The sequence below is a fragment of the Amaranthus tricolor genome, chromosome 3 (genome assembly GCF_026212465.1).
Source record: "Amaranthus tricolor cultivar Red isolate AtriRed21 chromosome 3, ASM2621246v1, whole genome shotgun sequence".
NCBI classification, from domain to species: domain Eukaryota; kingdom Viridiplantae; phylum Streptophyta; class Magnoliopsida; order Caryophyllales; family Amaranthaceae; genus Amaranthus; species Amaranthus tricolor.
The window spans coordinates 28,185,334-28,208,146 of NC_080049.1; the positions used below are offsets into that span (position 1 = coordinate 28,185,334).

At 32.1% G+C, this 22,813-nt stretch overlaps 3 protein-coding genes across 3 annotated transcripts; 2 read left to right on the forward strand and 1 right to left on the reverse strand.

The window, feature by feature from the left end:
* The first annotated feature begins 329 nt into the window (after window positions 1-329).
* LOC130808809 (zinc finger CCCH domain-containing protein 15) lies at window positions 330-3,682 on the forward strand. The gene is made up of 3 exons (XM_057674318.1): window positions 330-467; window positions 807-1,552; window positions 2,919-3,682. Exons 2-3 carry the CDS (start codon window positions 824-826, stop codon window positions 3,225-3,227), a joined length of 1,038 nt encoding a protein of 345 aa, XP_057530301.1. The 5' UTR covers window positions 330-467; window positions 807-823; the 3' UTR covers window positions 3,228-3,682.
* A 114-nt stretch (window positions 3,683-3,796) lies between these two features.
* On the reverse strand, window positions 3,797-5,392 carry LOC130808810 (photosynthetic NDH subunit of subcomplex B 5, chloroplastic). Its single transcript, XM_057674319.1, has 5 exons — window positions 5,060-5,392; window positions 4,788-4,848; window positions 4,625-4,687; window positions 4,272-4,330; window positions 3,797-4,171 (listed from the first exon to the last, which is right to left on the reverse strand). The coding sequence occupies exons 1-5, from the start codon at window positions 5,273-5,275 to the stop codon at window positions 3,941-3,943; spliced, it is 630 nt and encodes a 209-aa protein (XP_057530302.1). The 5' UTR covers window positions 5,276-5,392; the 3' UTR covers window positions 3,797-3,940.
* An 8,991-nt stretch (window positions 5,393-14,383) lies between these two features.
* Window positions 14,384-20,868, forward strand: LOC130808726 (sec-independent protein translocase protein TATC, chloroplastic). The gene is made up of 4 exons (XM_057674197.1): window positions 14,384-14,797; window positions 17,439-17,722; window positions 18,699-18,989; window positions 20,484-20,868. The coding sequence occupies exons 1-4, from the start codon at window positions 14,560-14,562 to the stop codon at window positions 20,691-20,693; spliced, it is 1,023 nt and encodes a 340-aa protein (XP_057530180.1). The 5' UTR covers window positions 14,384-14,559; the 3' UTR covers window positions 20,694-20,868.
* Window positions 20,869-22,813: the final 1,945 nt, after the last annotated feature.

The following is a 22,813-nucleotide window of genomic DNA, read 5'->3' on the forward strand; positions in this document are numbered from 1 at the left end:
TGAAATCGACTTCAACCAAAATTAACCAAAACCTAATAATGATTGGGCTTAGAATTTACTTGATCTAATAATAATCACAAATTTTTATATGAAATGGTCTTATTGTAAAGTATAAAATGTATTTTATATATGAGATTAAATAATCCGAAAAATACAAATTATAAGCATGAGCTTCTTATTTTAAATTCGTTTCACCGAAAGACCATATCTCACACAATTAGCTAAATAATAATTCGGCCAAAAATTAAATTCTCATTTCGGTTTTGAGGTCATTCAATAGTGATTACAATTTACAAGTGAGTGATACTCGTAATTCGGATTCTCTGCTTTTTATTTTCTTCCCGCCAATTTCTTCACCTCCATTTTCTCTTTCTCTCTCCAAACTCTGCATTTATCATAAACATAAACATAAACATTTCTTTATTCATCACCTCAAATTCCAACTATATTATCAACATAAACTTCCTGTAAGTGCCCTATCCTAATAGTTGATGTTTTTGTTTTATCAGTTTTCATTTCAATTCGATTGCTTTGATTACTGCTGCTGTTGATTTTTTCCAGAGTCATCTTTATTCTTGATCGATTTTGTGGATTTTATTGTTAATGCAAAATGTTCTGCAACCTTCAAATGTTGATTGTGTAAATTCCGTTGATTCTCGTTTCTTTTTTGATTGAATTTCTAATTACTGTAATTATTTTGACATTCCGAATTTTTCATCGACTTTCTTGATTTTATTATATGAATTGTGGTTAAATTTATAAGAATTGAACTGAAAACAATCGTTTGCTCTGTATTCGTAATCTAGTAATTCAAACTCGCAAAATGCAACAAGAGACAATGACCTCTTCTAAGACGATGAACCGAATCTCATCACCAGCTCAATATTCGGATATCTTCAATCCGCCTCCATACTCTTCGATTTTCTTTCACTCTACATCATCTCCGACCTCGATTGTAACTCCTTCAAAAACGTCGTCATACGACAACTCTACACCAACAAAAGAAAGTGTCGCAAATGCTGCAGCGAAAAATCTCTCTATACTGATGTCGGAGCACAAGGATCTTATCAAACGCCATGCTCTCTGCCTCAAACAGCTCCATAAAACTTTTAAAGAAGCTGAAAATCTCCGTCAAGAGAATACAAACCTCCGCATGGCAAATCTTGAACTCGGCAACCAGGTTAACCTCCTAATTCAGACAACTCTCAAGAATCGGTACCAGACAGTGTCAATTTCTGATTATACAGAGCAATCTGGCTCATCTTCTCTCTCCTCGAGTTCTGAGAAGTTCGTTGGCGGTTATGCGAAGGAGAGAGAAAATGAAGGTCTGAAGGAAGGATTTGTATCTCAAAGTCAGAGTCCAACAAAGCTTACGATGGAGAACAGTGAATCGGAGATTGAGAAGGATGAAGAAGCTCGAGTTACGTTGCCGAAAAGTATCTCAGTGAGGTCTAATGGATTCTTGAAGATGAATCAAACTTCTGGTGCTGGCAATAATTCTTCGCTTAGTCCTGCAACTAGGATTCGAGCTCCAAGTCCTGTCTCTGGACCGGTTAGTTTCATTACTAAATTCAAGTACTCAACTTTTCATTATCTCTGCTTTTCTACTGTTTTAACAGTTCTATGAATTTTTTTGAGATTTATCTGTTATCGTTTATGTAATTTCCTTTACCTGATTTTACGCATAATTTCACTGGATGTTCAATGATTGGAGTTAGTTTTAGAATTGTAAATTTGTTTTTATTTTTATTTTTATTTTTATTTTTATTTTTAGTATTCGTTTCAGATGTCTAAAACTCTAAATGTTAGGCAATTGCAATGATCGTCGGTACTTTACTCGTTTTTAACGGTGATTGAAGGACGTTGCTTAAAAATATGTTATTTTACTCTTGTTGTCTTGTCGGCGCTGATGCATGTCGTAATAAAATCACTTTTATTAATTGAACCTGATATTTCTAGCAACAAGTTTAATATTAGTCCGTCAACTCTTGGAATTTGCATTGAGAAATAGTATAAGATTAGTTTTCAGATGCGTTGATTGCTTGACCTCTTTTTTGCCTGGTAGAACATATTATTTCCAAGTAGCATTACAACCTTCAAAGGTACTGTACTTGGTGATATAGAAGTATCAGTTTGTTACTCCTAGTTTGATAAAACCTAATCAAGTGTGAAAGAACTGTATACGTCAAATTGTCAATAAGGAAATTATAGTTTGTTAGTTTGATAAAAGCTAATTAACTAATTAAATTGAGTAATTTATAAGCTATTTTAAATTTTTGATGGGATACCTCGTTGGACTATTTCTACATAAAGCTTTGAAATGTATTTAATCAAAGTGGTATATATTTGATATGATAAACGCAGCTGTTAAAAAAAACCAAATTATTCAATCAATTCACTTAATGTTTAAGGTAAATAGAATCAAGCTGTAGCCTAAAGCTACAAACATAAAAGTTCAGTCCTCGACACCAGAATGCAGATATTAGAGGTTATACATTTTTGTTTCATACTCCTACCTAATCACTGAGTCATTGTTCTGTACCAAAGAGTGCATTCCCTTTTCTGTTTAAACTGTTTTTGACCTAAACGTAGGGCTTGGAGTTGGAGTATAATGCATGCATAATTGATCATTTTCTAATCGTTGCAGTGTTTTTTTGGATGAAATACAAATTACAATACAACACTAAAAAAAATCTGAAACTGCAGCATACAAGTCAACGCGCTGTAGTTCTTTGTGATAGTCATGGCGTCCACAGTATGTATAACTTATATGTAGACATGGAAATTGCACTATTTGTACTTCTGAAGTTCTCATTTGATATCAGTTCTGTATCATCCAAAAATCTCATTTTTTTGTTTTGATAACAACACTAATAATATGCTTGATTGCTGATTTTTGGACATATCCCGTGCAACAGCAAAAGGTGTATGTCCGAGGAGGAAGCAAGAAGGATGGACCCATAGAGCTGGAAGTATACAATCAAGGAATGTTTAAGACTGAGCTATGCAACAAATGGCAAGAGACTGGGACCTGCCCTTATGGAGATCATTGCCAATATGCTCATGGCATCAATGAACTTCGTCCTGTCATTCGCCACCCTCGCTACAAGACTGAGGTCTGCCGCATGGTCCTTGCTGGTGATCCCTGCCCATATGGTCATCGCTGCCACTTTCGTCATGCCCTCACTGATGAGGAGAAGCTTATGCTTCCACTCAGACTTGACTAGCAACTTCATTCCACTGCTACAAAACCATCTGCTGCTGAAATCTTATTCAGGTACCATAAATTCCATAATTGAAGATTGAAAGCTTATACTATCACACAAATGTAGCATAATAATATCTACTAATGAAGTAAATATGCACTATATAATAGTACAAAAGCCAAATATGGAACCCACAATTGATGATAAATACTGGCAGTAAGTTTGTCTATAAATACTAAGAAAAGGAAACAAAGAAGTAAATAGCAATGAAGCAGGGATTCTGCTGTTGAAGCTTTCACTAATTGCTTCTGGTGTTGAAGGGCCAAGTTACACAACAATAAGAAGTCTGGACTTTTTTGTAATAATTTGTACTCCTAGTACATGCTTCGTCCCACTAGCCATTGTATAGCAGAGCTTGTTTGTAGCTTCATGTCAAACCTGAAACTGCAAACCATATATTCATAGTATTGATTTCCTACTTGGTATGTCTTTGGTAAGTAATATGTGCATAATATCTTGGCTTAATATTCAATATTAGCATTATTTGGAATCCCCCTGCCGAACTATACACAACGCCACAACGGCATATAAGTTGAAGAGCACAAAAGAAGCTTAATAAATGATTATAAAGTTTCAAATATAAATGATTATAAAGTTAAATTGTAGCTCTACATATAAACATTTTATGAACATACGCATACACGCAAAATTCATTGTATGTTGTTTCCCTAGAGTTATCTCTTTGTAATATCGTCTTTCTTCAACGTGAAATCCCAGAGATCTCCATATTTTTCATTGAAGTCCCAAATGTCCATAGTGTTATAATCAGAAATCAATTTGTCGCGAACTCCTCTCTCCATGTTGTATATTTGAGGCTCAAAGTTGTGAGGTTGGTCAGGTTTATCCATCTCAAATATGCAAAATACGACAGTAAATAGAGCTGCTCCAATGTACAAATACTCCCCCTACAAGTTAGTTGGACATTAAGATAAATGTCAATGTTGAACCTTGACATATATAACATATCTAAGCAGTCAGTATAGGTATTGGGAGACACTTAAATACCGGAACATTGAAGTACATCCCAGCAGCAACTGCTGGAAGGAAGAGCCACGAAATAAGTCCTGCACATTCAATATTAGAAAACCAAATTAACTCTATTTAAACTCATATTATGTCAACATTTACTATCAATTTGTATCGTAATTGACTTTTGGACAACTTTTTAGTTGACTTTTATTATTGACTTTTAACTTTAAGTGATTTTAAAATACATTTTCATTTTTAATTTAATCATTTATAATTTGAAGTGAATTGTCATTAAAATTGATGTTTTAATCAGGTAATTAATATGTGTACAACATTGTTATTTTGCCTATTATATCTCAACAATACACGTTGATGGTTTAGAATCAAACCTTGGAAACCAGTAGGTGGTTCCATGGAAGCATATTCCTCAGCTACCGCTCCCCAAAATGTTCCTAAAACAAATCCATTACATGATGAGAATAAATTCGACTTTTTACGCCCTTAACATCCTGTAATAAAATAATACTACAACAAGATAAGACAGCTGCATACCTTTCTCTGAAGTTTCAAAAAATGTGTGATGCCCATCGTATACTCCATATTCAAACTCGTCCTAAACATTAACAAACTCAAAAACAATTGCAAAAGCATAACATAGAATCACATTTTAAAAGAATAATAAAAAGACGTGAATCAAAGGTAAGTGACCATTTATTACGCTGATTTTTAATATTATATCAAGCTCAAACATACAAAATCCTCCAACCTATCTCGAACGAAATTAAAAAAAAAGAAGAAATAGAGAGAAGGATAAAGTGACAAACCTGTGGGATTCCATTAGTAGCCCAACGGTCACGAGGATCTTCATTGAGGTCAGGTTCAATATCTGTCAAACCACCTGCTTGTAATTTTGGTAATAATTTAGTTGTTAAAATTGGATTACAACTAATCAAAAACTTATTAGTTTTAAAAGATGGACTCAATAATTTGGATGATGGGTTTGTAGAAACAAGTGATGCAGACACCCAAATAGCCGCCATTGTTTTTGAAGCTAAGATGAACAATAATGGTTATAGTTTCCAACAAGTTTATGCCTGCCTAGGACTCTACTTTGGTGCTGCCACGTGTAACTTTTAACTACCTTCTTATCCATCTATTTCTATGTCTACTCTACTCTATACCACACAACTAAAACAAGTTTTTATCATGATAATTTAATTATATTTTTACTAAGTCATGTTTAGTCAAATGGAACTAAAATTGATTCAAAAAAAGGAGATACTATTTTTTTTACTTAATCTTATAAATTTATATTTAAAAAAAAATCAAATTTAACTTATTAGATTAAATATGATAGTGTATATAATATATTGTAGGTTATAAATATGATATCAAAGCTAAAATGTTATAAAAAGCAATGATAATAATTTTAATTAGAATTTCATGTTAGGATTTTGAATTAGTTATAATATTTAATTTACATAAAGAATATTATAGTAAATAAAAAATCAACAACTTAATAAAAATTTAACGTAAACTTGAAAGGCATTAAAATAAAAATTAGAATGAATAACATGTATTCTACCAGGATCTAAATTTTTTCCAAATTTGGCTCATATATTGTCATAGAATATGCTTTGAGTCATTGGTTAAATTTAAACTTGTGCTCGATTAGTCATGTATAAGGACAAAAATCCTACTCGATTTGTGAAAAATTAAAATGACTCCTCGTATCATGATTTTCCATGCTCCCTTTGTGTCGTCTACTAGATTATGGTTCTTCTTCCTTATTTTCAACGTGATCAAAATAAAACATATAATTATCTTGCTCATTCACAATTATCATGTTGTGGATTATTTTACCTTAATTATTATCATACTCAAAATACTTCATCTTTATTAGGGCTTAATTTCAAGTTCTATGAAAGTGACCTAGTAAAATGTTAAAGGCTTGTTCAACATCCTTTCACACACCTTCTAGAACTCGTTGGAACAATTTTTGCTTAGGATTTAAAGGAGACCAATTGATTGCGGGATATATACCATCAGTGAGATAATATCGTATGACCTTGAAATTGTATGTTACTTGTAGAGCAATTCCTTCAAATATATCATTGAAAAATGACAATCAATGTAAATAATAATTGATATCATTACATCTACCAGATGTGTCAAAAAAGCATGTCAGATCCATAAATCATAAGTAGCAACTACTTCAAGAATCAATGATTGATATATGCCTCTTCCTTGGAACCTGTCGTTCCACTCCATTGGACAATTCTTCCATTTCCAGTACATGCAATTAATGTTATCTATCACATCAGAGAATCCTCTTTGTTCCTCTGCGTGTGTAGAAACCTTCTTAAGTCATCTTCTATAGATACCCTTAGATATTCGGTCTCAAAGAATGTAATTAGATTATTGACAAATAGTGCAATGATTCTCTAGCCAATCACCACCAGTGTGAAATTACTGAGCGACTGATTGTAATCCACACCCCTCAATAGGTTTAAATAAGCCAAGCCCGCTCAAATTTGGTTTGAGTCGAGATTAACTTCTACAAAACCTAAAATTATAAGATTTTAGGCGGTCTCATTCGAGTTGGACTTTATTGCTAGGACGATTTTTAGCATATGAAGTTACCCTAGAGATAAATAGGTATACAAAGATCTATGTAAAACTAATTAGTAAATTTAGGATGGACATTCAAACCATGTTATTCACAATACATGCATATTTATTTATGATCAACTCCTAGAACAAAATTATTTGCATTTACAATTGAAAATGGACTCTAACCTAGAGATATATAAAAATACAAATCTCAAATCAATATCATATCGAGTTTTAAGGTAGAAAAGTAATAGAAAACCTCATCATTATTATCATATCCAGTATATATGATGTTCATAGAAATTATTATAGTCCTAAAGACTTCCCATGAGATCACGCATCGTATTACTACTAATCACCTAAGCCTGCTTAACTGCAGAGTTCTGATGGGAAACAATGCTCACCAATCACGACAATATTTCTTTAACTTTCAAGTTCTTTATTCACAAATGTACAAACTAGCTGATAATATTAATGACCAAAAAGATTTTGTAAAAACTTCAAAACTTTCAATCTCATCAATGTTTTGTAGAGCAGCTTGCAGACGATGAAATGCATCACCTGATGAACTCCCGCTTTAGATCACGACGATCAGATTAAACAGCGGCAGAAGAGGAAGGTTGGACTCCGGCAAGATCAGTTGCCCTGCGAAGAGGAAAGCCACAGTTCCATGGACGTTTTTTTATCTGAAACCAGTAAAAGACAAACAGGCGAGGATTAGCAGCGAAATGTGCTCAGTACTTACCGAAGAACACAAAATCAAAGCATAGCCATTTCGAACAAGCACGCAATCGCCTATATGTGTCTTCTTGTCACAACAAAGATATACACATCGAGGTTGTGTAAGAATACACCGATATACAAAAGGATGACGGATTTTGTATCTCTGAGCATAGAATGAAGCTAATAGTAAAAAGATCATGTAGAATATATGTGCATCTAAAAGAGGAGACTCATTACTAAGCGAAGTACATTTATATCGCAACCATAATCCAATTCATTTGTTTAAGGCCATCACACTTTAATTAATCGGATTTTGTGTTACATGATTCTCTAACTTTCACGCAAATCGCAAATTGAAAAGAAGAATTGTGGTGGGTTTTGGGCTACGTTTGAGGCATTATGAGCGAATCACGAATTCAAAAAGTAAATTAGCTAGCAAATTATATTACACTTATCGGGTTGGAAAGCTCGAGTCTAAGCCAATTGATTCAAGTCGACTCAGCTTTTGCCAATTGCAATTATAAGTATTATATGTCCAAGGATAAGAGATTGATACAAATGGTCTATGTTACTTGGAATCTTCATTTTAGGCGTAAATTGAATATCGGATGCTTCGGATTGGTCGGAGCCTCATGCTTCCAGGTTCTTGAGTGAAGACGAGATGGAGGTTGGTTTTTGTGTTCTTGTGCGTTGCTATGGACCTCGCTCTAAGGGTAATCAAGATCATGGAAAAGACATTACAGGCAACAATGCCAATGTGCCTGAGCTTTGTTTTGCTGGTGAGTTGTTCCTGTAGTTTGAGATGCAGTTTTTTACTTGTTATACTCATACCTATGTTACTTGGACTCTTTATTTTGCTTCACGTACCCGTGTCCGGTCCTTGATCCTTGGACATTGGTATGACAATTAGACACTTCTTTTTAGGCGTAAAATTAAATTTTTAGACTTATCCGACACTTGGACACGTAGCAGTATCCAACATCAGTACGTGAGTCTAAGTAACATAGCACATAGTAATCCAACTACAAGCTCAATAACATCTAAAGTTTGAGCAAAAATAGTGTCACAAGAGAAAGCACATGATTGATGATGTAAAATACTCCCTCTACCCATCTGAGTTTGAACCATAAAACTTAAATATGGTGCAAACTCAAAGGGAGGCTCACTGGGAGTAACATAATAAACTATAATAACTGAGCTTAACTTTAGTTCCTTCCATCAAAGTATGAGTCTATGTTATTTGGACTCGGGTACTGATGTTGGATACTGGCACGTGTCCAAGTGTCGGATACTTCAAGATATTCAATTTTATGCCTAAAATAAAGTGTCTAAGTGTCATACCAATGTTCAAGGATCAAGAATCGGACACAGGTACGTGAAGCAAAATAAAGAGTCCGAGTAACATAGGTATGAGTATAACAAGTAAAAAACTGCATCTCAAACTACAGGAACAACTCACCAGCAAAACAAAGCTCAGGCACGTTGGCATTGTTGCCTGTAATGTCTTTTCCATGATCTTGATTACCTCTAGAGCGAGGTCCATAGCAACGCACAAGAACACCAAAACCAACCTCCATCTCGTCTTCACTCAAGAACCTGGAAGGCTCCGACCAACCAATCGACCAATCCAAAGCATCCGATACAGAATCAGAACACCCTCCATCACAAGAAACAATGACAGCATCAAGCTCCCCCTCCACTCGACCACGCCCTTTTCGCCTAACCTTCCTAGTTCTAGAAGCTAAATTAGGCTCAATCCCAGTAAATGAATTGAATCTTATCAAATCTAATTTCTTTGCATTCAGTTCAGGTGAAGATTTAACAGATGAGTTCTTATGCAATTTTGCATTTTTTCTTTTGCTTCCACAACAGCCAAGAAAGGTCGGGAAATGATATAGGCATGTATCAATCAAATGTTCTAATCACTTCCTAATCTTCTCCAAATTTATGTTTGGCAAATGAACAGCCCTATGGCCTGTATAGAATTATTCTACAATCATGAAACTGCAATTAAAAATAAGCAAAAGGAAACAATTCCTTAATCAAAACAAAAAAAAATGGTAAATAAAAATAGGAAAAATTACCTAAAATAATTCAACTTGTTCTTGATTTTCCTACAATAATCTCACCTATTGATTAACCATAAATAATTCCTACTTTAGGGGAATTTACCTAGAGTAAACTCAAATAACCTGATGACCTATCATAGCAGGTGATTTACCAAAAATATAATTTGAAAATTAATGTAAAATTTGAAAAAATTAAAAAATGTACATTAAAAATTTTGAATAATAAAAAATAGAAAAAAATTTAATATTTTTTTTAACATTTTTTCAACATTTTATTTTAATTTATTTTTTTCAAAAAAATAAAACTTCGCATAGCAAGTCATCCAATTACTGGGTTTGTTCTAGGCAAATCACCCCTAAAGTTGGGATTATTTATAAGATTATTGTAGAAAAATCAAGAAAAAATTGGACTATTCTAGATAAATTTTCCATAAAAATAAGAATTAAATTCATTTTTAAAATAAAATTATCTTACAATTTCAATGCACATTATATAAATAAAGATACAATTAATATTTATTTTCACCAAATACTATGATTTCAATGCAATTTACAAGAATAACCAGAAAATTTATCATTATTTTCCACACAACATTTCTACTTTTAACTCCTTATATACAACCCTATATCATTACCGTATCTTTATATCAAATACCCTTCAAATCGAAATCCAATCTAAAACAGTAATTGGGTTGAAATATGCTCAAGAGATGATTATTTATAGGACCATTTCATTTGGTTAATGACTCTAAAATCAAAATTTTCTTTTCCTTAATGCATTTAAGTCATAAATTAACAGGAAGGGTTTGATAATAGCATCGACAACCAAATTAAACCCAAAAAATCCAGAAATTGCTCAATTACAAAAACCTGAGAAATTAGAAGGAAAGAATTGAGAAGAAAAAAAGGATAAGGATGAATTACAGTACCTTGTTTAGCGAAATGAGTAAGTCGAAGGAAGGTTTTTTATTAGTTGGGATTGGATCAATTTATTTAGAACTCCAGATTGTAGTCGTGAGTACTGAGTCGTCTATGAGACGCCATTTTGTAGCTTTAACAAACTCCATATTGATAGGATCATAGTAAAAGCAAAACTACTATATTGAGTCTTGACTAAGCTTAGTCCAAAAACCTAAATTGGAATCATTTCTAAAAATAGCTTTTTTATATTATTAAAAGTTTAGCATTATTATTATTATTTGGCAAAATTATAAGAAACTACCTCATCTATACATTTTTTAAAAAACTAATTTATGTAAAAGTTTTTGCAAAAACTACCTTAAATAATACAAATCTTTAAAAAAAACTGTCTTTTAACGGATTTTGTTTGTTGACCGTTACTTTTAGCCGTTGACCACGTGACTTTTAAAATCTTCCTTCTTCTTCATCTCATTTTCGCTTTCCTTGGTTTCAGAAGCTTTCTACATCCACATAATGCTAAAATTACACAATTCAATCACTACTAAACAGTATGATAATAATGCAATTCTATCCATCTATATATTATAAAATATACACATTCATCGGCAAATAATGACAAAATTAAGGCTTAAAAACAAATCACAATCTAATTCCATATCACATAAACAGAATGAATCACCATTTAAGATCAAATTCCTTTTAATTGCAAACAGAAATTAAGAAAATGGAAAAAACCTGAGAACCCATGGAGACAATAACATAAGGATCGCTACTGTTTGCATCTTTGACTACAAGATTGATTCCTTAATTACTCTAATCTTCAAAAGACCAATCACACTCGCCATTATAAGTAATCTCTTATATTCAAGAAATTTCTCAGGCATCGAATTTCCGGTTGAAGAAGAAGACATTACTAGTTAATTGTGTAATGATTGTTGGAAAAAATAGGGTTCTTTGAATGATTTAGGGATTGGAAATCTAAGGAGAAAGAGGAATAAGGAAGGGCAACTGCGAAATGGGTTTTTGGGAACAAAGCTTCAGAAACAAAAGAAGCGAAAATGAGACGAAGAAGAAGATTTATAGAGTCACGTGATGGTACGACCAAAAGTAACGGTCTATATAAAGTAGTTTTTTGCAAAATTTTTTATATAAGGTAGTTTTTTAAAAAATTTGTATAGATTAAGTAGTTTCTTATAATTTTACCTTATTATTATTATTATTATTATTATTAGAAAAAGTGGAAAAGAGGGTGTTCATGAGATGAAAATAACATTAATTATGTAAATGAAAATTAAAGAAATAGTGATTGATGACAAACAACAGAAATAAGGCAAATTGAGTAGACAAACTAAATATAAATATGAGGTAAATTTTGTAATAAACTTATATAATTTATTTAATTCAATAATTTTTACTTGAGATCATCTTTTCTAAAGATGGTTCTCAAAAGCCCAGCCTATTATGTTAATTTTAAAAAAAAACTGACGCGTCCACGTAAGTGTAATGTGAAAAGTCACATAATATATTTGGAGTTATAATAACATTTATTTAGCTTTATAACATAATATATTTGGTTTTATACCAGCATATATTTGAAATTTATAACATAATTTATTTTGTATTATAACATAATATATTTGAAGTTATAACAATATATATATTTGAGATTATAACATAATATCTATGAGGTTATACATAATATATTTGGGGTTATAATATTATATATTTAGAGTTGTAACAATATATATTTAAAGTAATAATATAATATATATGGAGTTATAACAACATACATTTGAGGTTATAATATAATATATTTGGTGTTATAAAAATACTATATTCTCAAACACAGACCATTATATACCGAACTGTATATTATGTTATAACCCCAAATATAATATTGTAACCACAAATATATGTTGTTATAACCTTATACTTCATATATTATGTTATAACCTCAAATCTATATATTGTTATAACTTTAAATATATTATGTTATAACCCCAAATAAATTATGTTATAATCCTCAAATATATGCTAATATAACACCAAATATATTATGTTATAACCCCAAATAAATATTGGTATAACTCCAAATATATTATGTGACTTTTTACAATACACTTACACGCGCGCGTCAATTTTTTTTTAAATTAACATAATGGATTAGGCTTTTGAGAATCGTATTTAGAAAAGACGGTCCCTCAAGAGTAAGGTTGTATTTAATTTAATCAAACATGTTACCTAGCACATCATTTTAATCAAGTCAGGGTCACATTGATGATGATTTACCTAACATTTCTTTTACTTAGATACTTTTATTGCAAGAAGAAAGACATAGATATGAAATTAAAAGTACGACCGCCATAGTTAAGTCAAAGGACGATTTATGAAAAGAATGGTAATAAGTTTCGATCAGCAAAAGTAAATTAAATCAGTAAAAATTAATTGACTTTAACAAAATTAGTTATTTAATTTAATTTTTTATTTTTTAATATAAATTCAAACCAAACTTGGTCACAATTCAAATCAAACCAAACAAATTAATTATTAAAATTTTTTAAGTCCAATCCAAATCAAATTACACTTTAAAATACAAATATAAATTGAAAATCAAATTTGAAAATAAAATAATATATTTAAAAATTAAAAGCGATAGTAACAAAAACATGAAACTTAAAATGTTGATTAAAGTTTTATTTTTGTTTGCAAGAGCACTAAAGTGAACTCCTATTGTTATCCGGTTTGGAATTTCATTTTTTGGTTTTTAGTAGGCGCAAATCTAATCCAAATCAAAATAATTCTGTTTAAAAACTCCAAATCCAAATCAAAACCATTTTATAAAAAGTCCAAACCATATTTCTTATTATGTTTGGATTAATTTGATTTATGATTTTTATCTGAACAACTTTCATCCCTAGTTCGAAACACCTTTAGCAGCAAGTCTTGTATGAGAGTGTCTCATTATAAAACGGATCCATATAATCACCCTAATTCCTCTAATTGATCACTTAGTCATTATAAGTTTTAAATTATAATAAATCACTCTATTAAAATTAGGAAAAATTACTTAGAATAATCCAATCTTTTTATGATTTTCTTAGAATAATCCCACCTATTGATCAACCATGACTAATCCCAACTTTACAAGGTATTTTCTATAGTAAACCCGATAGCCTGATGACTTGCTATAGCAAAATTTTTTCTTAAATATAAATTAAAATAAAATGTCGAAAAAATGTGAAATTCAGATTTTTTTATTTTTCAGAATTTTTTATGTAAATTTTCAAAATTTTTCACTAATTTTACATTAATTTTCAGTTTATTTTTTGGTGAATACCTACTATAGCAAGTCATTGGATTACCCAAGTTAACTCTTGAAAAATACCCCTAAAGTTGAGATTATTTATGGTTAATCAATAAATTAGATTATTGCAGGAGAATCATGAAAATATTGAATTATTCTAGGTAATTTTTCCTTAGAATTATAGTGGGAAAATTGACATTAATAATTCAATATTCTCCATCGTGAATAATCCTACATTTAGATGGTTTTCTAATAATCTAACTTATGTTGTACATTTGCCCACAATATACCATATTAATAATATAATATGTTGTTAGTAAACTAAACTAATTTTGAATTATTTCCGTCAAAATAAAAATAAATGTTGAATTATTAGAAAATAATTAAAAAATAAGATTATACTGCCGAAGTGCAAAATATTGAATTATTAATATTGATTTTTTTATTATAATAATGAATCAATTTAAAATAATAAGTATACATTAACATAGTCTTACAGTGAGATGGTAAATTAAAAACTCGTGTTCAATTTGATTACAAGTTGCGACCCGACCATAGCCCTGATTTTCATTTCCGTGCAAGCTGAAGCAGCCAATTACTTGAGTTGCTCCTGACCATAAGTATTCAACTTCGATTAAAAATCTTTAATCTGTAAACTCATACAACTATTTCTCAATTTCAATTGGGGAAGAACATGAGTGGAGCTTTAATGTCTCAGTTACATCTCAACAGTACAGCCTCCTGCTTAAATTCTCTCCCTCTCCATTCAAACCATCCTGAATTTCTCCATATTAACACCCAAAGACACAAATCATTTCCCACAAGCTTCAATTTCAGGAGGAAATCTCTATGTTTTGCTGTCAATGATTTGAAGGAAACTGATCAACTTTCTAACACTCTTGGGGTTAGCTCAGCTCTTGAAGAAAGACCAAGTATTCTCTTTTCTTATTTTTCAGTTGAATTGAATTCTGGGTTGTTGCTAATTTTACTTTTGTTGCTGATTTTAGTACCGGGTTGCTTAAATTCAATGTTTTTTGAGATTAGGGTTCTCTTTATTTTGGGGTTTTCAGTTGAATTAAATTCAATTGTTATTGGAGTATAATATTAAATTTGTTAATTTTTGCTCCGCCCTTGACATAGGCGACATAAATCAGACGCTATTGCTAGTGGGTGGAAAATCCCATTTGTGGGTAGTGCTTTTTACTAGGTTTTTGATGGAATATAGAAGGTCAATATTATTATTGCACAAGAACTATAATGAAACTCTGTTGCATAGGCTCAGAACAACCTAGTCTTTGCCTCTTTGGTGTAGATTTTCGCCACTCGACCAAAAATGGGGTATAGTCTGATGATCCTAAAGTATATATTGCTGTGGTTGCTTAGGTATATATTAAATAGTATAGTGTAGAAACATGAAGCTTTAATTATCAATGAGTGGTAGCAGTAATGGTGATTGAAGGAGGTGGACATATTGTATTCCTCACCCTGATTACTTGTTCTCTTGCAAATATGAACTTGTGGGAAAATAATTTTTGTATGATTCGCTTTCATTTTGGATGTAATTATTGTATAATACCTTAGTTAAAGGAAATATGCCGGTTCATTTGGCATGGTGATCTTCCAAGTAGAAGATCATTGATCTATATACATTGCTGTTAACGTACTTTTGGTTTACATCTTTACCTTGTGAATTACATTTTGAGAATTACTTCACACTTCGATGTAGGATGAGCATTTTGGTCCACTTCCTACTTGCCTAGCTGACTTGAAATTTTACTTGAATTTTATGCACCGAAACAATTCCTACAATTTGATGAAAGAAAAAGAAAGTCTTTTATTTTTGTTATTTCCATCGCTTATTTTGCGAAGGATTTGTTTTGGGAGGGGGAGGGGGGGGGGGGGGGGGGGAACGCAAGTCAACATCAAGGGAAATTTGTGGATGCATCTGTTAAAGAAAACCGGCTATCTTGTAGATGCATAAGACAAAGCCTCTGGTCCTCCATTGGCCGAGTCTGAAACATTGTATTACTTTAACTGTTCCCAGGTTTATGCTTGTGATGGTACTATAAACTAATGTTTATTGCATCTTGTTATCCATTTCTTCAATCTATGACAATTAAATTTATTTAGATAAGGTTTGTTTCACGCGTCCATAGATTCTTCTTGATATGAATACTTGTGATTTGTAACACATTTATTGAGCTTGTACGTAGAACACAAATCTAAATCAATTTGAATAGACCATTTCATCTTTGCAAACTAACTTTAATATGATTTGCTCTTTATTTTTGCCTGCTTTCCTATCTTAGTCTTAGGTTAATTATTATCCTTCTTCCTATCCTTGGTTCTTGTGCCTAAGTCACTTGGTATGGTTTTATGGTTATCATGTCCTCTTCTATGTACTATGTTCGTGGATTTTATCCATTAGCGAGCGCTTGGGGCTGGGGGGAGTTTTTTTTTTTTTTTTTGTACTACAATATTTGGATTCTTTTGGCGCATAGGGAGATGCACAAGCAATGATGTAGACATAATTCGATCCCATGCCGTTGATGTGATCCCAGCTTGACTATGAATTATGATATTATTTTCTCCATGTATCCCCGTGAGTTTGCCTAAATATCTATTTCGTTCCGTTCCTTTTACATTGCAACATTTTTATTCTGGGTAATCTCCTTTCACTTTCTTTGATTCTTAATCACACATTTTCTCTAATATTCTCACTTTAATCCTATCCGCAAAATTTTATTGTCCGTACTATTCTTAATCTTTGTGCCATTATTCTATGTTGCTATTCACGGGGACTGATGGAGTACTAGCTTTGAAGTGGATATATATGCAATTGGTGTCATCCTGTTTAATTTGCAATCATGTCATTTTTTATTTTTGTTTGATGTGAACTATGAAGTCAGCTGGACAAATATCTTTGATCTATCATCAATCATGTGTATTATCATCTAGATCCATCTTTGGTTTTTGTGGATGTGGCTATCATTGTATGGCGCTGTATGATAACATAAGATAGGAGCTGTAGTACCTAGATAAGCATTACAAGAGATTAGTAGATAAGATATTTCACATTTGACGACTTAAATAGAAAAAAGTAAATTTTCTTAAAGATAAAATTAACTTAAGGTATTGGGAAGGCTGCTGTAACTATTAAGTTTGCCTAATATGGGCCTTGCAAGAACAAGTTGTGACTTGATTGTCGGGAACTTTGGGAATCATTATCCCGCTGTCCGGCATGCTGTTTGCTTCGGCAAGTAAGAATTTTGAGGATTAAGGTTTCTTGTTTTGTTTTATGGATCAATTCGTTTATTCTTTTTTTGCCTCTGTTTCTATTCACTATTCTTTTTAGCATTAAAGTTTCATGCTTTATTTCTCTGTTGCTGTAAACCATTTGGTTTATCTTTTTTCTTCAATTCATTTTCTGTAGACATTTTGTTTTTTCTTATTCCTCTGTTATGAGCATTTCAAGATTTACTTGAATGTATCATGGTGAACTAAATCCTTTTCCTTGAATGGTTATATAACTTACATGTTTGTAAAAGCTGATGTAAATTTATCTCATGGCAGATGAACCTGTGAATGCTAGCGAAGATCGCGGGCAGAGTGCCATCTATGATTTTCTTTATCCAGACAAAGATGAACTACCCGATGATAAGGAGATGAGTATATTTGATCACCTAGAGGAGCTACGAGAGAGAATATTTGTGTCAGTGTTAGCCGTTGGAGCAGCTATATTGGGTTGTTTTGCTTTCTCTAAAGATTTGATTCTGCTCCTTGAAGGCCCAGTCAAAGAGCAAGGTGTTCGTTTTTTGCAACTAGCGCCTGGCGAGTTCTTCTTCACAACATTAAAGGTTGAATAGCTTATTACCGTGAGATTGTTGGATTGAACTTTTATATCTTTATAATGAACAATTTGCTTGTCATGATAAAACCGAAGTTAGGTTATGTCCAGATTATACAACTAATCCCCTATCCAATGACTTCTGTTTATGTGTTCTTCTGAACTCTAATGATTAACTAGAGTATTGTTATACTTTCTGTTTATGTTGTCTGAAATAGGAATTACCAGTTTAACCGAATATTGTGATATTTTGTTAGGCAGAAAAACATTTTCGCTTGCCTTTCATTTTGTCAAGTAGTTACAATTGTGGAGAAGTGAGCATGTTTTCAACTATTCTTTTCTTTTATGAATTCCAGATGTTTGTTTTCCATCGCGTAACATATATTTAGGCCTTATATCTCTTTTATTTTATGGGTATTGAAGTTAGCTGAACATTATCTTCTTATTTAAGATCTAAATATTGCATTGATTTTTATTTCCCCAACCCAATTTCATACTCCATTTGCTAAGTTTGTTTAACATTTCCCCTACATGATTGTGTAATTAGGCTATAAGCTTGAAATGGTACATGTGATCTTCTTTCAATCTTGTCCGACCAAGAATCTGAAAAGGTTTTTACCTAAAAAAAAAAACTTTTGCAGAAGTAATGAATTAGAGAACATGTAGTTTGCTCCCTGAACCATAGCTCATTACTTAAATATTGACCTAGAAAGCAATTTTCTATAACTGATTAGAACATTGCAAAATGCAATATTAGCATAAGCTTGTCTCAAAAGAGGGTTTTTAGTTGGAAATGTGGATGACATTTATGTGATGCAGGGGATAACTATATCTCTGTTGAATGATTTTTTTTTTCTTTTTTTTTTTTTTTTGTGATGGATTAACCACTGGTGTAGTTATCCAATTTGGGACTCCTGAACCTGTTCTTATTTCATATCTGAACATTGTATTACAAGACTGCTAACATAATTGAATGTGTGCATCAGGTTTCAGGATATTGTGGTCTTCTTCTTGGGAGCCCTGTGATCCTCTATGAAATTATCGCATTTGTGCTACCTGGTCTTACTAGGGCAGAGAGACGATTCCTGGGCCCTATAGTTCTAGGCTCTTCTGTGCTTTTCTATGCTGGAATCACCTTCTCCTATTTTGTTCTCACCCCAGCAGCATTGAATTTCTTCGTAACTTACGCAGAAGGGGCTGTTGAATCACTTTGGTCAATTGATCAGTATTTTGAGTTTGTTCTTATTCTGATGTTCAGCACAGGCCTGTCTTTCCAGGTAATGTTACTTTGACTGTTTATTATTTATAATATTATATTCTTGACTCACATACAATGTGGTTAGGAAATATTCTCCATTGGGAACATGCTTAAACTTCTGGTTAAGATGATTATCGCTGCACTAGTTAAGGGGTCAAATGCTTAAACTTCTGGTTAAAATTGTATTATGCTTTATAACTCTGGAGCGAGCTTGTACTATCTTACCATTTTTGTAAATAATACTATCATCATCTGACATTTTTCTACTTTGCTTGTCCCTTCTTCCTTTTCTCATAACTAATCCTAGGGTGGGTGGAGTATATGTTGGCTGGTGCAATGCTTTTGATGGTGGGTTAACAAGAGGAGGTACTCTTAACACTAAAATTTATATTTAGGGGCTTTAATTAGGGCATAGTACTATGGAGGAATTTGAAGAGGAAAAGATTGAGTGAATATTTTTTGATGGGAAGACGAAGAGGAGAAGACAACTTAGGCTTTTGCCAACATCATACATGTGGGACATGCTGGACAACATGGAAAAGGATTACACAGGCCCGTGCCTAAGTGTAAATCTATAGCTAATTTATGAAGTTTTACCCATAGCCTAGGATATCATGAAACAAACACATGTGCTTAACGTCAAATGAAGCATTCAAGCTGACTTAAGATATATATATATATATATATATATATATATATATATATATATATATATATATATATATATATATATATATATATATATATATATGCACGGTTTAGGCTTTGCGCACTGCAATAGTAGCCCATTCCAGTGCGGGAACTGGAAACTTGTAAAGGAATGCTTAGTACTCCTATTATCCAATTTTTGGATTTTATTTATGTAGCACTTCTGATGTTCTAGAGTGCCTCTTGCATAACTTCAGCGTAAGGTTTGCCTATAGTACACCTCTGTGGTGGGACTCTTCCCCAAACCCTTGCTCTGCTCGGATGCTTTGTGCACCGAGCTGTCCATCTACTCTTGTTCTGGAGTCATTGAGCAATGTTATGGTAGTCTATTATAATGTTGTAAATTTTAAAGGTGTTGAGCAATAAAAGAATCAATAAACTCTTTTGAAGCCGGGCAACGGCAGAGCTAGTGATAAGTTGGTATTCATCGTCATGACTTCTGTTTCTAGCTATTTTGTGCTCTATAGTTTCACTTACTCGAGAGATGATGAAATACGACATAACCCAATGAATATTTTAGCTGTTATACACTTCATAGTTTCATTTTTTCGACCAACTTTCATGACTTGACTTTTAAGTTTGTATGTTTACGTGCTTTTGCTGTTCTTATCCGCCTTTAGCGTCTCTTTTGTTGGTATCTTTTCCCCACATTTCGATCACTATTTGATATTTTTAGCTCCGTCTGCCAATATTAGGTATCGTAATAGTGCTTCTCATTACGACGTTTGCTTCGTGCACGCAATAAAATCTTTATTTGCTTGTACTCGTGCACAAAACAGCAGTTGACGATGTTTTATTGCCACAGGTTCCCGTCATTCAACTTCTATTGGGACAAACAGGTTTGGTTTCTGGAGATCAAATGCTGTCGATTTGGAGATATGTTGTGGTAGGTGCTGTCGTTGCTGCAGCAGTTCTCACACCATCAACCGATCCCTTGACACAAATGCTTCTAGCGGGGCCTCTTTTAGGGCTTTACCTTGGCGGTGCTTGGATGGTGAAGGCTACAGGGCGCTAGTTCTTTTACAAATTACGCTTTTGGCTCAATTTCCTCGCGATTAAATTTGTATAGCTTATATATTGTTATCGCGTGTATCAATATTTGTAAGGATTTTACTTTGTAATCAAATAGTTTCATTACAAATGTTATTAGGACGATTTTGAACAAATAACAAAATATTCTCCAGTCTCCACTATCTCTTTGAACAAATCCAAGAGACGACTTCATATAAATTCTCAACTGCGTGGTGAAAACCTTTAATATTTAGTAGTTAGAGATGATATGGGTTTTGTGACTTATTCCATTTGATTACCTGAAAAATAACATGATTTTTGTCTTATTCCATCTGAGAACCGTCAATATATGATAGTATATGAGACCAGTCCAAACATTCCGACCCATCTTCAATAATACAAATAAAAAAAAGGAAAGCAGGTGAATATTAAAACTGCCAAATTTAAAAACGGTAATTAAGGAAATCCATTTTCAAACCGCCAAAACACTCACGCGATTAAGGAAACAAATCAAAACGAGATTTTCTCTTCGAAAATCTCTGAAATTCTTTCTTTCAATAAAAAAAAAATCAACATTTTAACTTCAGAAAACATCAAACATGTCTGTAATGGAAGATTTAATGAATGAATTCGACATCGAAATGACATTACAAACATCACGAAGATATGTAGACGAAATTGAAGGTAATATTACGAAAATGTATGTAGAATGATATTGTTCAAAGATATATAATTGATAATTTGATACATTTTATGTAGAAAGGATAAAATCGTATGTAGAATGGATCTAAGTCTTCAACTCAAAAAGACTCAGCAACAAAAATAAGAAACAAACATATAATTTGATATATTTTATGCTTCGTAAAACATATACAATTTGTATATCGTATTCTTTGAACTAATTACTTACAAAAAATCATCCATTAATAAGTTCCTGTTTTACATTTAAACAAATTAATTTTTCTCTAAGGTGTGTCAATTTTCATAGCAAGAATATCATAACAAAAACCCGATCAATTTAACATTTGCAAACATAAATTATTGCTTAATGTATGTCAATTTGTAATAAACATGGCCATGACACCATAAATCTATTTCTCTTTAAAACACAATTTTTAACTAAAGCATGTCAAATACGGATAGCAAAATTGATATTTTATATATTTCAATTGTTCTTCTAAATTATTCAATTTTACATTGATGTTGAGCAATGTCTCCATTCAATGCGAAGACCTATTTTTATATAGATAATTGAATATTATAAGCAAATAATTGAATTACATTACAAAATTGTTTACCGTTTAACAACATCAATATTTACCTAAAAACCATCAATTTCGAATAACCTTTATATTAACGGTAAATATGTAAAATTCAATCACTTGCATAATGATAACCACATCAAAAATTAGACATAAAATATCAAACTTACTATGTTATATATCAGCTGGAATGACCCATAATAAGATATAATTGTTTAAAATAAGTCATAGAATGATGCTAACTTATTTACAAACACAAAAGTGGCATCAAACTATAGAATAAGACAAGTTCAAACCAGCTAATTTGAAAGCAAAATAAATTGTTTGTAGAGCCAACTATTACACCAAATTAAACCAGAAACCCATAAAAATCATTAATTGTTTCTTTTTTGTTATCTTCTTCACAGGAACCAATTTGTTCCTACTCATCTTCTTTGTTGTATCTTCTGCGTCTAGTTTCTTCTCAAGCTCATGCAAATGCTTGATATTTTCCTCCTCCTCCTTCTTTTGTTTCTCAGCTGCTTTCAAGTCCCTTTCAACTATAATAAGTGGAAATTTGGAATCTGTTTCTTTGTTGAAAGAATTGAGTTTCTTCACTACTTCTTCCCTATTTTTGTTTACATTAGATAAGACTAGTCTTCTACAAACCAATCCCCTATACTTTAGCCTATCCTCAGATGAATGAAGAGGGCCAAAGTTGTTATCACCTATAAATTACTCCATAAAAAACGCAACGTAAACACCACAGTCATTAAATTCATTTACAGGCCAAGGAAGTTTAACAATACTAAGATTGTAATTCAATACTTCATCAGCGCATGAATGCTCAAATGCATCAAGAAAATCGGAAAAACATCCCACA

Coding starts and splice junctions, on each gene's coding strand:
- LOC130808810 (XM_057674319.1), bottom strand. CDS start 5,275: ATGGCGGCTATTTGGGTGTCTGCATCACTTGTTTCTACAAACCCATCA. Junction 4,849..5,059: donor CTACTAATGGAATCCCACAG/GTTTGTCACTTT, acceptor GTTAATGTTTAG/GACGAGTTTGAATATGGAGT. Junction 4,688..4,787: donor TTTTGAAACTTCAGAGAAAG/GTATGCAGCTGT, acceptor GATTTGTTTTAG/GAACATTTTGGGGAGCGGTA.
- LOC130808809 (XM_057674318.1), top strand. CDS start 824: ATGCAACAAGAGACAATGACCTCTTCTAAGACGATGAACCGAATCTCA. Junction 1,553..2,918: donor CAAGTCCTGTCTCTGGACCG/GTTAGTTTCATT, acceptor CCCGTGCAACAG/CAAAAGGTGTATGTCCGAGG.
- LOC130808726 (XM_057674197.1), top strand. CDS start 14,560: ATGAGTGGAGCTTTAATGTCTCAGTTACATCTCAACAGTACAGCCTCC. Junction 14,798..17,438: donor AGCTCTTGAAGAAAGACCAA/GTATTCTCTTTT, acceptor ATCTCATGGCAG/ATGAACCTGTGAATGCTAGC. Junction 18,990..20,483: donor GCACAGGCCTGTCTTTCCAG/GTAATGTTACTT, acceptor TTATTGCCACAG/GTTCCCGTCATTCAACTTCT.